General features: G+C 38.5%; 1 protein-coding gene and 1 long non-coding RNA gene across 3 annotated transcripts; one reads left to right on the top strand and one right to left on the bottom strand.

Annotated features, from left to right (window-relative positions):
- Positions 1–77: 77 nt before the first annotated feature.
- LOC307039545 lies at positions 78–6,817 on the top strand. Its single transcript, XR_013808257.1, has 2 exons — positions 78–1,491; positions 1,727–6,817. It is a non-coding gene; the product is annotated as an uncharacterized lncRNA (long non-coding RNA).
- On the bottom strand, positions 5,994–14,589 carry ppcdc (phosphopantothenoylcysteine decarboxylase). Of its 2 annotated transcripts, none has more exons than XM_079681681.1 (5): positions 14,334–14,589; positions 12,926–13,021; positions 12,350–12,478; positions 12,076–12,244; positions 5,994–7,865 (listed from the first exon to the last, which is right to left on the bottom strand). In XM_079681681.1, exons 1-5 carry the CDS (start codon positions 14,475–14,477, stop codon positions 7,759–7,761), a joined length of 645 nt encoding a protein of 214 aa, XP_079537807.1. In that variant the 5' UTR covers positions 14,478–14,589; the 3' UTR covers positions 5,994–7,758. The 2 variants fall into 2 exon arrangements, with proteins under 2 accessions (XP_079537807.1, XP_079537808.1); XM_079681682.1 differs by lacking the exon at positions 5,994–7,865 and adding an exon at positions 8,805–9,624.
- Between the last annotated feature and the right edge of the window lie 13 nt (positions 14,590–14,602).

The raw sequence follows: 14,602 nt of genomic DNA, 5'->3' as shown, positions 1-14,602 counted from the left end.
CGGTTCGCTGACGGCCGGCACCGACCTTAATTTGTTTAATGTTTTTAAACGGCATCACTGAAGTTGCGCGACAGAGGTCCACCGTTTCCCCGCAGCGAGCCCCCCGCCCCCGTTGACAATGCACTAGCATACTAAAATATATATATAGGCCATCCACTACACGTTTTACATTGTGATGCAAAACAACCTGTTCCATCAATTCATTGCTTTAAAATACATTTTGTAGTTTCCTTCATTAACATTTTTGCAAGTAAGCTTGGGGGACTCAAAGGACACCCGGCCGATTCAGAGAATCACCCATTGGCTTTAGCTCGTGTCCGGCTGCCAGCTGGCTGCAGATGACACAAGTGGACTTAAAGTTTGTTTGTTTATTAGAACAATTACACAAGTTGCTTTCGTGTGATTTGGACACATTTCAGATAAAAAACTGATTCTGACCCCTTTTAGATGTTACATGTTTTATTATAGCCTTTTTTAATAGATTTAAAAGTGTAATTGCATCCTTATCTTTTTTAATTGTCACTGTTTAAAACAAGTTAATTTCATTCATAGTAATTTGAAAAACAGATTTAATAATGATAATTTCCACATATGGGTCATTCCAGAATTGGAGGACAATTTAGACACCAACATTTTTGAAAAATGAACCTTTTATTTTATAATTTTTTTAATGTATTTAGGAAAAACAGATAATAAACCATCAAAAAAAGTGATTTGCCCAGCTAGGCATCAAATGTATATTTTCCAATGAAGAATTACCCCTGTTACTCTAAGTATAGTAACAGGGTTGAAAATCAATGCTAATTTGAGCTTTAACCTCAGGAATTATTGCTAGATGTAGCATGTAATGCTACTTCTATGCTTTCAATGCAAGGACAAACTTGGATATCTAATGCAAGAAAAATAACTTTGAAATTAAAATGCTTTATTCTGATAATATCAGTAACAGGGTTGAGTGGGTCAGAGTGCCACACTCTTTTAAGACTGAAAAGATTGTAAAAATATGAAAAATAAAAGAGAGGACTTAGTTTTGGTCTACCCATGGCACTAGCACATGGCTTGCTGATGTCACTTCCACTGTGTCATCTGATTTACAGTTTTTTCACTTCCTGTGCCAATCTAAAAAGGGTTGGGTAACAGGGTTGAACCTGAACGCATGTTGATGGACACACCTGTGCAAAATTACTGTTATTTAAAATATGTTTATGATTTAACATATTGATTTCCTGTCTGCGCATGTAGCTAATTTATAGCCTAGGGTGTATTATATTATACTTAAGCAGGTAGCTTAGCTAACAATAAAGCTATTGACTGTGTGTTTTGTGAGTCATTGGCCTAACACAAGTTAGTAATCATTGGCAATTAATTACCTTTTTTCATTTATTATTATTTTTAATTTCTGCTCATCTTTATTTTTATTGCAGGTTTTTTATCTGATGTTGGTGTGATGTGGAACAGAACCTTACTCTTTGGGGACCTTGTAATGTTTTGGTAAGTCCATTTAACAAACAAATTCCTTACTCTTCAACTTTTGAGCAAACTATTTGGGTTTTCGTTTAGTTTACTCTGCTTAGAGATTCCCTGAATTATTTGTTAAATTAAACACAGTTGCTTTGAAGTGCATGGCTTTGTAATCAAAGCTGATGCAGATCACCATGACCCAGAGGTGACTGTAAAACACCATCACTAATGTTTGATTCCCCCCCTCCCTTTTCTCTCTTTGTAGGTTACATTCTCCTCAGCGCTCCACATATCTGATGTTTTCATTGACGACATCTTCAGTGTCCTCAGAGGAGCGTTGCTTGAGGAGCTGTTTGAGTCACACGCTTCAAGTTATGTCATGATTTATTCGCTAAGTCTGGCCGTTTCTCAATTTCGAGTAAAGCTGCTCCAGAGCCACTATTTCAAGCATACTACGTCATCGAGTGGCGCAGAAGGACTGTTTAAATGCCCAGCATACATGTGCTACCAAGCAAGTCTCCTCGACATTGATAAACGGCCACTGTTTCCACTGCACTTTGTTGCTGTAATAGCCTCCACCTCTGCCTAGTCTGTCTCTCCCCTCTGTGTGTGTGTCTGTGTGTGTGTCTAATTACAGGAGTGGAGACAGGGGTGTGGGAGCCAGGCTGCCATGTGTCCACAATCAAATCACCTCTGCTATAAAGGCCCCTACACAACAATCTGACACCAAAGAACACGTCCCGACGGACCCGACTGTTGTGTCCAGGCTTGGATTTTCGTCATTTTAGGGGCAAGGCCTTTTGGCCTTTGGTGTCACACATTTTTTCAGGGCGGAAAGGCCATTGAGGGAAACATTTTGATTTGGAGCTTACAAATAAATAACTTGACTTTCTGATAAGAAAAACACATGAGTGACATGGAAAACAAATCACTTTTTTAATATCAATAATTTCAAACATTATATCATCATATAGGCCTATGCCTCCTTAGTATTACCGTATATAAAATGAAATACTTTACATTGAATAACTAGTGTTTGGTATGTTTTCCATCTACTACTTCTCCCATTCACCAATCCGAAATCAAATCTAAAAATCTAAAATTATATTAATATGTAACAAATATATTCAATTTCAGAGCAGAAGAAACAGCCTTCAAGGGTCAAACTCTGCACATACATCATTCGGCAGTGCACAGTGAAGCTCCAACATTCAATGTATGAACAAGCAATACTTTGAAGTGTGTGTGTGTGTGTGTGTGTGTGTGTGTGTGTGTGTGTGTGTGTGTGTGTGTGTGTGTGTGTGTGTGTGTGTGTGTGTGTGTGTGTGTGTGTGTGTGTGTGTGTGTGTGTGTGTGTGTGTGTGTGTGTGTGTGTGTGTGTGTGTGTGTGTGTGTGTGTGTGTGTGTGTGTGTGTGTGTGTGTGTGCACGAGATAGAGAGTCTCTTTAATCAACTCCTCACAGCTCCTCATATCTGTTCAGAAACTGGACAAAAGTTAAACATGTACAAACCACAGACTGTCTGTGTCATGGCGAATACAGTCGCTGCTTTAATTCTGTCTTCAGGACTTTGTTGTGAGTCCGGACGGAGCAGCTACAACGTTAGTTTAGCCTGATCAATCCAATCTCCATTCAGAAAACACGCATTTTAAAAGTTTTTTTGCCTGCCGTCTTTCTGCGTTAGGGTTAGGGTCGCAATGCAAATATTCGCATCGCGTCCGTTGTGAACGCAGCATAATGCAGTTCAGAAACCACTGTTCTGACGCTTTTAAAGCAACTTCGAGATTTTAACAGTGTGAGGTGCCCGAAGGCCATGGTGGCCGTAGGACGTACAATTATTTGTGGGGCATTACGGCTAGACCGAGGGGCTTTGACGGCCATGGCCGCCGTGAAAAACCCACCCTGTAGAGTAGATTGGATAGTGGACACCTGGCAGCCTGGCTCCCACCCCCCTGTCTCCACTCCTGTAATCACACTCTCACACTCTCACACTCTCACTCTCACACTCACACACACACAAACGCACGCACGCACGCACGCACGCACACGCACACACACGCACACACACGCACGCACACACACACATACAAACACACTCACACACACACACACACACACACACACACACACACACACACACACACACACACACACACACACACACACACACACACACACACACACACACACACACACACACACACACACACACACACACACACACACACACAGACAGAAGGGGGGAGAGACAGACGGTAGAGGTGGAGACCAGTCAGTTGCATTTTGTTTTTATCGAATCAGAAGACTCATGCTTCATGTTATGTCATTTTTTACGATAAAGTAAGAGTTGAAGAGATGTTTGTTTTATTTTTAATATATTGAAAGTTAAGATAGTAATAATGGTTAATAATGTTTAACTGAATTCAACTTTAAATTAGACGATTGAATTGATCTGAATGTACTAAAAGAAAAAAGGTTACAGTTACATAATCCATTTTAGTATACTGAACATGGGTTTTGGTTGGAATTTCTACTCAAAATAGTTGAGCTGAAATTATAAGTATAATTTAGTTGAAATTACTCAAATAATAATTACAGTGAACTTAAAAAATATATCTGGATTTAGATACATTTGTTTCGTGCAACCACTTACCTTAATACAATTAAGTAAATTCAACATACCAATTTGTTCAGTTTGTGTATTGCGCACCCAATGCCAAATAATCATACATTAACCAACATTTCTTATAACCTTTATACCTCTTATCAATAAATTGTGAGTTGCCATCAATGTCACAATAAACAGATCTGTATATCTCTTTTGCTAAATCAGCAGGCCATGGCCGTCACAGGATCGTCATATAATTACAAAAAAGGTTTCTAGATACACATTTAAAAGAAAAGTGCAGTACAGTTAGGCTTTATAATAATAAATGCGTCACATGTCCAAAGTGCACCAATTTGGTTCACAGAAATAAAGTGTAAGCGTGCAAACTGTTCTGAGATTGTACATGTTATCTTGGGTAAGAAATCCAAAGTGTTGACATGTGTTATATTTCAGAACATTTTAAAGACATTATACTTTGGGGGGATAAAATTGTCCATTTTACAATGTGGTGGGCTCATGTCCCCAGCATAAATGACGCCAACATGTGCTATTTATTTCTCCAGCCAGATTTCTCTCTCCTTTTTATTTTCTCCCAAATCAGAATTTGGTCCATTTAGCCGTCAGAGAAATCCAGGGGGTCAACATTAATAAGTTATTATGATTTCACTCCATACATATATGTACATAAGACATTACATGAAGAAAGTCTTTCTGCAAGCATGCTACTTATCACATATGTTTTAGGTGTTTCACTTTGCTTAAACATGTTTGGGTGCCCCTGACAGACTGAGTGTTACTGCTTTACATAAAGAGAATGCATTACAGAGGTGTTAAAGGTTCACTCTGAATAGTTTTTGGCACAGATAAAGGAACGTTTTTAAGAGTTTGGAGTATCCTACACCTATCCAATTCCAGGTTTTGCCATGAAACACCACGATTAGGCCTTCTGTCACACAGCTGTATTTCCATAGAGGTTTTTTTGTTAATGCAAATAAGCGTGATATATATTATATATAGGTAGCATGTGTAGACAGAACACAGCTTTAAAAGAACACTCTGGCACAGACTCACATTGGTTGACCTCATTCTAATGTAGTTAATGGTTGACTTTGGTTGACCAAAGTTAAAATCAGGTCAGCCATTACCTCAGACCGTCTCTGTTTCACATCTTGTTATTCAACACATGCACATTTATCCTTGAGCATTATGCTTTTACACTAATAGTGATGTTGGATTTAACTACATATCACTACAATAAGACACAGACAATCCAACATTAATGTCAACTTAAATTCTTCCACTAGCTTGAATCTCCAATGAATGAGTTCATATCTTGTCGCACTTGCATCATACCAGTCCCTCCTCACTTGTGGACTGGAGGCTAATTTGTGTGTCCCATGTGACGCCTCAGTTTAGTCTAGACAAGTTGGTTGCTTCCATCAGTCCCTGTGGCCCCGCAGGTATAGACGCGCTCGGCAGGGGGTTTGACTGAGGAGAGGAGGCAGAACCTTTCCCCACGGAGAGCTTTCACATCTCCCTCATTTCCAGTTACCATGGAATTTCAGCTTAAGGCTAAACAACACAGAACATTAAGGGGCTAACAATGTGCCATATGGAAACAGCAACAAGTAGCTTAAACACACAATGCAAAAATGATGCAAAAAACATGCGATGGGTTGAATCGCATATTGAAAGGTGGATTATCTTTTAAAATCTACTTCCTCTTATTTACTGGCAGTACTTTCTTGCTGAAGGTTATTTCCCTCTGTGAAACTTCCTTGTGCTGTATATCTGTCAACATACAATAATTGATAACACCGTTTTTAAGGTTAACAAATTATCTCAAAGAAGTGTTAGTCTTCCCCAAGAAGCTATCAATGTCATTGTCATTTTTCTTTTAAAGGCAGCTATAACACAATAAAATGTATTGTCAGGACTTTTATTCGTTTTTACCTTTTTAACATTTTGAATGGACAAGGCACAACTTCTGTAATGTTTTGTTGTAACAAACATTGCAATATGTATCTAAAGTTCACAATTTATACACAAACAAGTACAATATGTCAAGACAAATGTAAATCAGTCATTTTACTTGTGTGTTTACCACTTTTAAACATCTGAGAGTCAATAAGAAGAGTTGTGGTGACATGGGGAGTAGAGCAGGTGATCTCTCAGGATGTATTTCTGATGAAACGCTCCCACAGGACAGGAACTATTGAGCCCAGAGAGACTGCTCGAGCTGCGACAGACACACAGGAGACACACACCTGAGCGTGTACACAAAGTGTCACAGAGAACAAGTTATCATATAGGTGCTTTGCATGTTTGTCGTTCCGTGTCTGTACAGTGTAGAATAGACCCTACTGTGCACACCATGAAAAGTATGCATTACGCAATGTGTACAAATGATAGTGGAAGTCTGTCTTTTTTTAGCTGAACCTCAAACAGACATCTTTCATCTTCTCCGTTTTTTTTTTATTATAACAAATGTTAGATGTTTTGTTTTTTTATTTAATAAGCTCAAGGTCATGGCAAAAAATCCTACTTGTAGTGAACTCCAGATAAAAAAATCTGTTGCTGCATACTCAACTGTCACATCTCTTCTCTCATGCAAATATTGTCATGTGCTTTACCTGACCCTTCCGTGTCCTTTCTAAACCCACTAACCTATGCAGAACCAGTTTCAGGCGCCATGCCTCTTTGTATATTCTTTCATTCTCCTATAGGATATTAAAGGATTACTATCTGATGTTGCTTATTCTCTGGTTTTTTATTTTAGTTCTAATTTGTATCTAATATTAGTAGTTCTATAGCACTGGGGTTGTGTTGACTTCAAATGCTTTTTGTTCTCAGGTAACTTGATCTCAACTACCCAAGGTAACAACAATGGCTTTCAAAATGTTTAGCTATTCCTTTGATAGTTGATATTGGAATGAGTATAATTCTAATAAGTCATTGTTGAGCAACTTAGGTCATTATTTAACCAAATTGAATAACAAACAAGTGCTGAATGACAAACTAGTATTGCTCATAAATCACTGGTGAAAATGAAGTTGGTATGTTGCTGAATGAGTCTCATACACTTAGTGCTTTGTCATTTTCTAGGTCAGCCTTCAGTATTTGTATTAGAATGTGTGCGATTCACAGTTTTATCATGCATTTTTTTAAATCTCAAAACAACAAGGTTTGATAGGCTGAGAATGCAATAATATTATTGAAAGTCTGTTCAGCAAGTTCTTGTTTATATTTTGATAAACAGGTGTTGAAGTGGCAGACGATAAGACAATTGTGTTACGTTTTTGAAGATATGTCCGTAGTTATGAGAACATGCATGTTATTTTATAAGGTGCACCTGCAGGCTGTACCCTCCACAGAGCTGTCAAAGTCTCAGCAACACTTCCCTTGCCGGTATGGCTGATGTAATGCTCTTTTGGAATCATTAACAGAAACACACAACAGCCAATAGCAGCAGGACAGGTTACGGTTCAGGGGGGGATGTTTTTCATCTAGAGAGCCATTCACATGCTGCCATGTGCTGAAACCTCGACAGCTCAGCAGTTTAAAAGCCCCGGGCTATTTGCAAACCAAATTTCCCCTGCCTGCCTTTGGATTTGATGAGAACAAACATTAACTATGATAAAATAGAACAACCATTACCTTGAAAACATATGCAAATAAAGCATTACCAGCTTAATTTAAATAAAAGTCCATGTTCACAGTTCGATGACAAAGAGATACAAATGATGATACCCTGGTGATGCATGTGACCAGGAAGACTTCCATGTTCCTCAATAGTGCTGTAAAACAAGAGAGGTCAGATGTAAAAATGAACTTTATACCAACGCTGCTGATTTATTTTGTAATCAATCTGAATCTCTTTTGCAATTGCAACAATGATATACTCCAGACGAGATATACCTCCAAGATTTCCACCTACAAGGATGAGTTCCTTTCAGTTTATTACAAGTAAGATAGTTTTTCAAAAACATCTGCTTCCACTCAGTAACATAAACAAAGCCGTGTCTGGTTTGGTTTGACATTCTGGTCTGGCTTCTCTTGACACAATTCAGACTGCTGTGTTAGGAGATGGAGGGCTTTCGAGAGATAAACAGGTCTAACGTATGTTAACCATGGGGTTTCTTCCCTTTTGACCTTTGGCGCTTAGAGTCATGGTGAAAAGTCATGGTGAAAAAACCGTACAACCCATATAAATATCCTTCTTTATATCATCATAAACACCTATACACCAAATATTAAACTGGAAGGGTGTCAGCACAAACAAAATAAAAGTATGTTTACTAAAAGAAGACACGACTAGTACCCAATGGTCATTGACTCTAGAACATCCATTCCTCAGTTGACACGTTGATGTTATGTATGCAGTAAAGCCAGTCTGCCCTACGGGAACGTTTCCGCTGCTTATCTCACATAATTAACCCCTCAGGAGCCATGACATCTTCTAAATACTCAAATAAGGAGAGCGTTGTGCGCATTTAAATGGATGACCTTATAAGGGCGTGCATTTGGTGACTTTTTATTGCCTAATGACCGTTTGCTCAAGTACACATCTGTTGTGTCTATACAGTAAATATCTGATATCTCCACTGACAAAATGTTTGAAATTCCATAATTTGCTGATGAAAGCAAATCTCACAAAAAAATAACAAGAAACCTTTTTACCTTAACCGAGGCATTTTGCTATTAAGAAAAAATCAAGGAAATAAAATGTTCGCAAATGTGGTTGAATTTCCGTTTTTAATCCAAATGTCATTCACCTTTGACACTGACAGTATTTTTCCATCTGTGTTGTCAAAGACACAACAGTGTGTCGATGACAAGCCCATAAATCACCATTACTTTTTTAAAGATGGAATATTATTTGATCGTATTTGTACAAAATGATGTGCCTATACCTGTGTGGAGGAAGTGTTATACCATGAACTATATTTTTCCATTTATTTACATGAGCTTGATTAAATGTCACTAATGAAATATTGCTTTGTGAACCACAGAAATGTACTATCATACATTGGGATTATTGCGTCACAGCAGAAATGGCTGCATCATTTAATAATGAATAGACGTTTCATGTAAAAACAAACTGCACTAAATCGTTTTAATAGCCATTGGTAAAATCACACTCCCACACAAGTCTTTCTTGCTACTCTGGCTCATCATGCTGCAAAGGTTGCACTTGCTGAGTAATGGAAGATAATAACAAATAGTTGTACTTATATGTGTTTAAGTGTTTGTGTGTTAATGGGTTTAAGAACATTTACATGTTCCTGCCATGCAACAAAACTCAGGTAGCTGTCAGTGAAGGTAAGTACAAACCCACACATTCCAAACTAGAAGAGGTCAAATAGATGAAAGCAGTTTATCATGTCTGTGTTGAAGACAAGCCAACAGGATTATTTGATATTTGTCTTGTATAGTGCAACCCTCATTTTACAATAAGATGTTACGTGGATGTTTTCTGAGATGACTCATCTGGTATCGGAAGATATTGTTTGACAACACTGACAATAGTGGATACCTCTGCCATGGCTCCTTTACCTGCAACAGAGTAACATAAACAGAGTTACACAAACACATTCCGCACAGAAGAGGGAGCACATGGTGTTGTTGTGCAGAGACATATTATGCTGGTATTGCAAACTACCCCTGCTTCTGCAACTAATTCTAAGCAAAGGATTTTCAGATATCTATTAGTCTATGGATGTGATGGTATACTGTAGAAAGAGTTATATTTGATACCGATTGCTGATTAAAAAAAAGGTTATAACAAAGTTCATAATCTTCATTTTTTATTTGGTTATCGGTTGATAGTTATTTTTTATGTTTTGTGTGCGTTTTGTTCGTTTTTCCGAACAGCTTCCGCACTTGGTGTGTATGAGTGCAAAAAGGTCACGAAGAAGAAGATGAACCTTTAGTTGATGGAGTAGCTTACCAAGATTCCTTGATGATTACAACCAATTAAGTGACACTAAGTCATTAGAGCATCAGCCATTGCCATTGTTTATCACAAAACCACAGATAGTTAAAAACGCATAGGAGGTACATAAGACATTAAAAACGATTTGCAGCCAGCTGATAAGTTTGAAGAACCACTTGCACTAAGGGGTACTTTCCCCTTTCCTTTATACTAACACATGTTGACAAATAAGTAGGTAGGGCATTTATAAATTGTGTTCTTACATTTCTCTTTAAAGCCGACCAGATTAACACTAAACAGAAAGCCACGTCACTGTCCTCTCAGGTTGAACATTTTTGTCTGAAATAAGATGTGTGCTTAGCTGCAGCTGGACTCACGCAACAGAGATGTCTTAATGTACCGGGCAAATGAAGCTCAGCGCAAGTTCAACCAGGAAGACCGTCTTTACTCATTCATGTATTTCTATCTCCATGTTTCTACTCTCTCTCCTCTCAATAAGTGACCGGGGGCGTCACTCTTCAGCCTAGCCAATCACTTCGCTCTATTCCCAAGAGCCTATCATAGCATGCCGTCAAACCCTTTAAACTCGGCTCTCTCCCCTCTGACAGCTGTCATTTCAGGTCACTCAACGCAACCCTCCTCCACCCCTTTTCAACTCCCGTCCCTCCGAATCCAGGGTCAAGCTAAGCCACTCCTCCTCTTTGCTAATTATTCATTTTAAGTGAGCTGACGCCAAGGTCAAATGAGGTACAAAGAGGCGCTACTCAGATTATAATACAGTTAGTTTGTTAGTTAGGTGGTTCATATCCTGACAAGATATGAATTACTGCTAAAGAGGTTGTTGTGGAGAACCCGCATAACACAACAGGAAATAATGAAACAGAGAGGAATCAATAAAACACAAACAAAGATATAGCTGATCAGTAATTATTATTTAGTTGTTGCAACAAACAAACAATAATGGGAAATACATCACCTACTGCCACAGCAGCCAATCGTGGAAATTCCCCCCGTCAGTAGCAACAATCATACAGCTTATATAGCCACTGCAATGAACACACACATTTTCCCTAAGCATGTTTAACGCACACACATTTTATCATGCAGCTTACCACACAAATGTCACGTGTTTTTCTCTCTGAAAGCTATACTTGTATATGTTAAAACGTCATCATCTCATGACATCCTTAGGATTAGTTCACAAACAAAGGTTAACTTTTTTTATAACCTGAGGCCTTCTCTGAACTCCCTCTAACCTCGGTGTCGGCTCGCTTAAAATGAATACATCTATTGATAATTCAGAACGACCATTGTCTCTCTAACTGTGTGTGACCCAACTCAGTAACACACATCATATAGCTAAACCATGTGATCTTTAACGAATATCAGAAATACGCTGCATTAAACATTCTGCTATAACAATGTCATGAGATAATGACCTGTCGACATTTGGAACATATCTGTGCGTTAGTTAATGTAAGGAGAATTGTGTGTGCGTCCATTTGGAAAATGTATATATACGCAGTGTGATTCTTGTACTCCTCGGAGCATTACTATCACTGCTTGAGAGCAAAGGTAAGGTTTCTTCATTATTATTGATTGTTGGTCAACGAAATAATAATTGATCAACTATATCTGTGTTTGTGTTTTATTGATTCCTCTCTGTTTCATTCTTTCCTGTTGTGAGTGCTGAATTGCCAAAACATTTTTCTGGAATTTCTTAGAACCTTTCTACAACCTAACCTAAATTACCCCTTTCTCGTGCAAAAATATGTATTTACCTCTGGGCGTGATGATAATAATTACTGCCCTTGAGGACAACTTATTTGTCATTTCGGGTAATAATTATTTATCATCATTATTGTTTATTTTTTTACCTGCATTTCAACTAAGTAATTGTGAAACTAAATTGATAAGAACACAATGCCTTGTAGAGTATAATATATATTTGTTCCTACTGTTTGTCTCTCCAATGTATTTATATGGATTTGGTCAATCCAACAAGGTACTGCATTTGTGATGTCATGTACACATTTAATATATTTAGCGTTTGTATTATACTGAAAACCCACCTTCATCTCCACATACTAGCTTCTTAGCAATGCAGGGGATTTCCACATATCCAAACTCTGTGAGCCTGGACACCTGCTGGGCTGTGATGGGATGCTGCCACATGGCTGTATTCATGGCAGGGCAGAAGAGGAGAGGGCGACTGGTATCCCAGGCTCTCACCACACATGTCTGCCAATGACAAAGACCAATCAACTTTTTCAAGTAAATCATCTAAATACTTATTATTTGAAAGAACACTTTGTAGGGAGTCAGATAATGTGTGCATGTTCTCACCAGGAGATTGTCACAAATTCCATTCGCAATTTTTCCAAGAGTGTTGGCATCAAGGGGGGCAATGACAAAAAGGTCTGCCCAGCGCCTTAGCTCAATGTGCAACACAGGGTCAGACCTCTGAGTCCACAGCTAGAACAGAGACATGATGTCAGCAACACAACAAAAGAAACACTTCCTCACTTCCTTTCTAGATAGCTTGACACTTTAGACCAGAGTTTCTCAATCTTCCTTGCTCTTGACCACGTTTTTATGTCTCAACATTCTCCTGACCTCAGCCATTTGATAGCTGTCACGCAATGTCTGGATAATTTACGCCACACTTTAATTCACTCGTTGTGATCTTTTATATTTTAATTTCAAGAACATGAAGGGAGCTTGACATTGACTGTTTTCCAATTGTTCAAATATGTGTCAAACGGATTCAACTTCTGAAATGAATACATCAGTTATTGAAATCTAAATTGAAGGAATCTTACACAATCTTGTCAGCTTATCAGTAGCACCAAGCTTGAGAAACTGCTGTAGGCTGCCAGTTCATAATGGCTTAACTACAACATTTGACAGGTTAGTTTTTACCTCCCACTCATCCTTGTCATCGTAGACTTTTACTGAGACCTCTGCAGGATTGTAGAAGTGCTTGGCATGTTCGGTAGTGACTACTCTTACGTCCACCTTAAGCATAAAACAAGACAGTGACAGTCACAGGGTTTTTAAAAGCACACTTTTTTATTGCTTTATGCTATTGACAAGGTGGAACAAATCATTAGAGACACATACAAAGGGCAAGTAACTGATCTTTCTCTTAGAGAACATGTATGGGTCTTGCACTTTAGTATACATGAACACCTTTCTCAGAATTGTGTTGTCAGAGTTGCACAATAACACATTGGCATGTGGTTTTGACTTCTCAGAGCCATTTCATTTAATTATACAATATTATCAAATCAAAATACATTCATTGCTTAGTCTAACTCCTAGGGTTTGAGTTTCTGTCTCTCAAGCTGAATCCACATTACAAATATTAAGGATGCCTTTTTCATCATTGTTGCAAAACACATTAAAGAGGAATACAGGCATCTCCTTTACTTCTTGTTTTAGTTTCCCATTGACACTCAGGTTGAGGTTTTCATGAATGCAGCTTCTGCTAATGCTGCTGAGTATGCTGCAGCCACTGCTTTGTTCATTTATTCCAACTGTACTTTGAGAAGATTTAAAGGAAAACGGCTGGATGTGAAAGTAAAATACCAATACTGTCGCTGAATAAGAGAGATGTTCAACAGTATAACCGTGTTGTTTTATACAGCTGACTAACAGCTGCAACATCTCCATCTTGTGGTTAGGGTGAGGTTATGCCACCATGTAGAGAAACAATGTGTTAGGATGCATGGGAGTATGGTTGTTGGATATGTTACATAGGTAGACTGTAGTAGACAGTGATATAGCATTATGTATCAAGTCCTTAACTCTTAAGCATTGACCCAATCATAGTCTAAATTATAGCCAATATTCTGAATGATTGTGTGTATCCCTTGCTTGGAGCCTGGGACATTCCTGTGTATGGTAATTGCCAACTCCCTTAAGCTATCAGGATCAGTTGCTTGAATAAGGTTTACAAGCTCCTTATCATGCCATGTTGAAAGCAGAGCCATAAACACGACAACCTCTCGATAACATCTAAAGAAACTAGACTACAGATGGGGTTTTGTTTGGGCGCTTGAACATGTTTCAGCTTGAGATATAATGTGTGGTTTATTGAAAGAGACTTGGTTAGGTAAAATGAGAGTTGGGCAGAACTGATAGTGGCTACATCTTGGACATTTCCTCTGTGTCCTGATTGATTTGTCATAGTCTGTACTCTTTTATCACGTTTTAATAAACCTTCAGTTTTAAGACATCAGCTCACTCTAAAGCAGTTTCATTGTTTCACTTTTCATCCAGTCCTTTAAAGAAGGCTCTGCACAGAAATGAATATGAAGCAGCTCACCCCAGAAAGCTGCAGAAGCTGGGATACCAACACAGGCAGTTTCAGGGCTGCAACACTTCCCGTCACACCGACAAGAACACGACATGTCCCACAATATTTCAACAAACCAGCCTTTAGACCAGAATCATGCTCCTCTGTCTGCATATTAGCATGTTACCAAGAAAAAGGTGGGCAAAGTGCTGTATTTCTCATGTAAACCACTTCAGGGTTGCTACTTCCGTAAATATTCACCCAGTTCTGGCAGCCAATCAGAGGAGAGCAGAACCGAC

The sequence above is a fragment of the Notothenia rossii genome, assembly GCF_949606895.1.
Source record: "Notothenia rossii genome assembly, chromosome: 5".
In the NCBI taxonomy this organism is placed as follows: domain Eukaryota; kingdom Metazoa; phylum Chordata; class Actinopteri; order Perciformes; family Nototheniidae; genus Notothenia; species Notothenia rossii.
The sequence above is the reverse complement of the archived record's forward strand: the minus strand, read 5'-3'. Positions and strand labels throughout refer to the sequence as shown.

Excerpts from the sequence above, each read along its gene's own strand:
- ppcdc (XM_079681681.1), bottom strand. The coding sequence starts at position 14,477 with ATGCAGACAGAGGAGCATGATTCTGGTCTAAAGGCTGGTTTGTTGAAA. Across the intron at positions 12,479-12,925 it reads ATGACAAGGATGAGTGGGAG|CTGTGGACTCAGAGGTCTGA; the intron begins GTAAAAACTAAC and ends TCTCTGTTCTAG. Across the intron at positions 7,866-12,075 it reads GCTAGTATGTGGAGATGAAG|CACTATTGAGGAACATGGAA; the intron begins GTGGGTTTTCAG and ends CTTGTTTTACAG.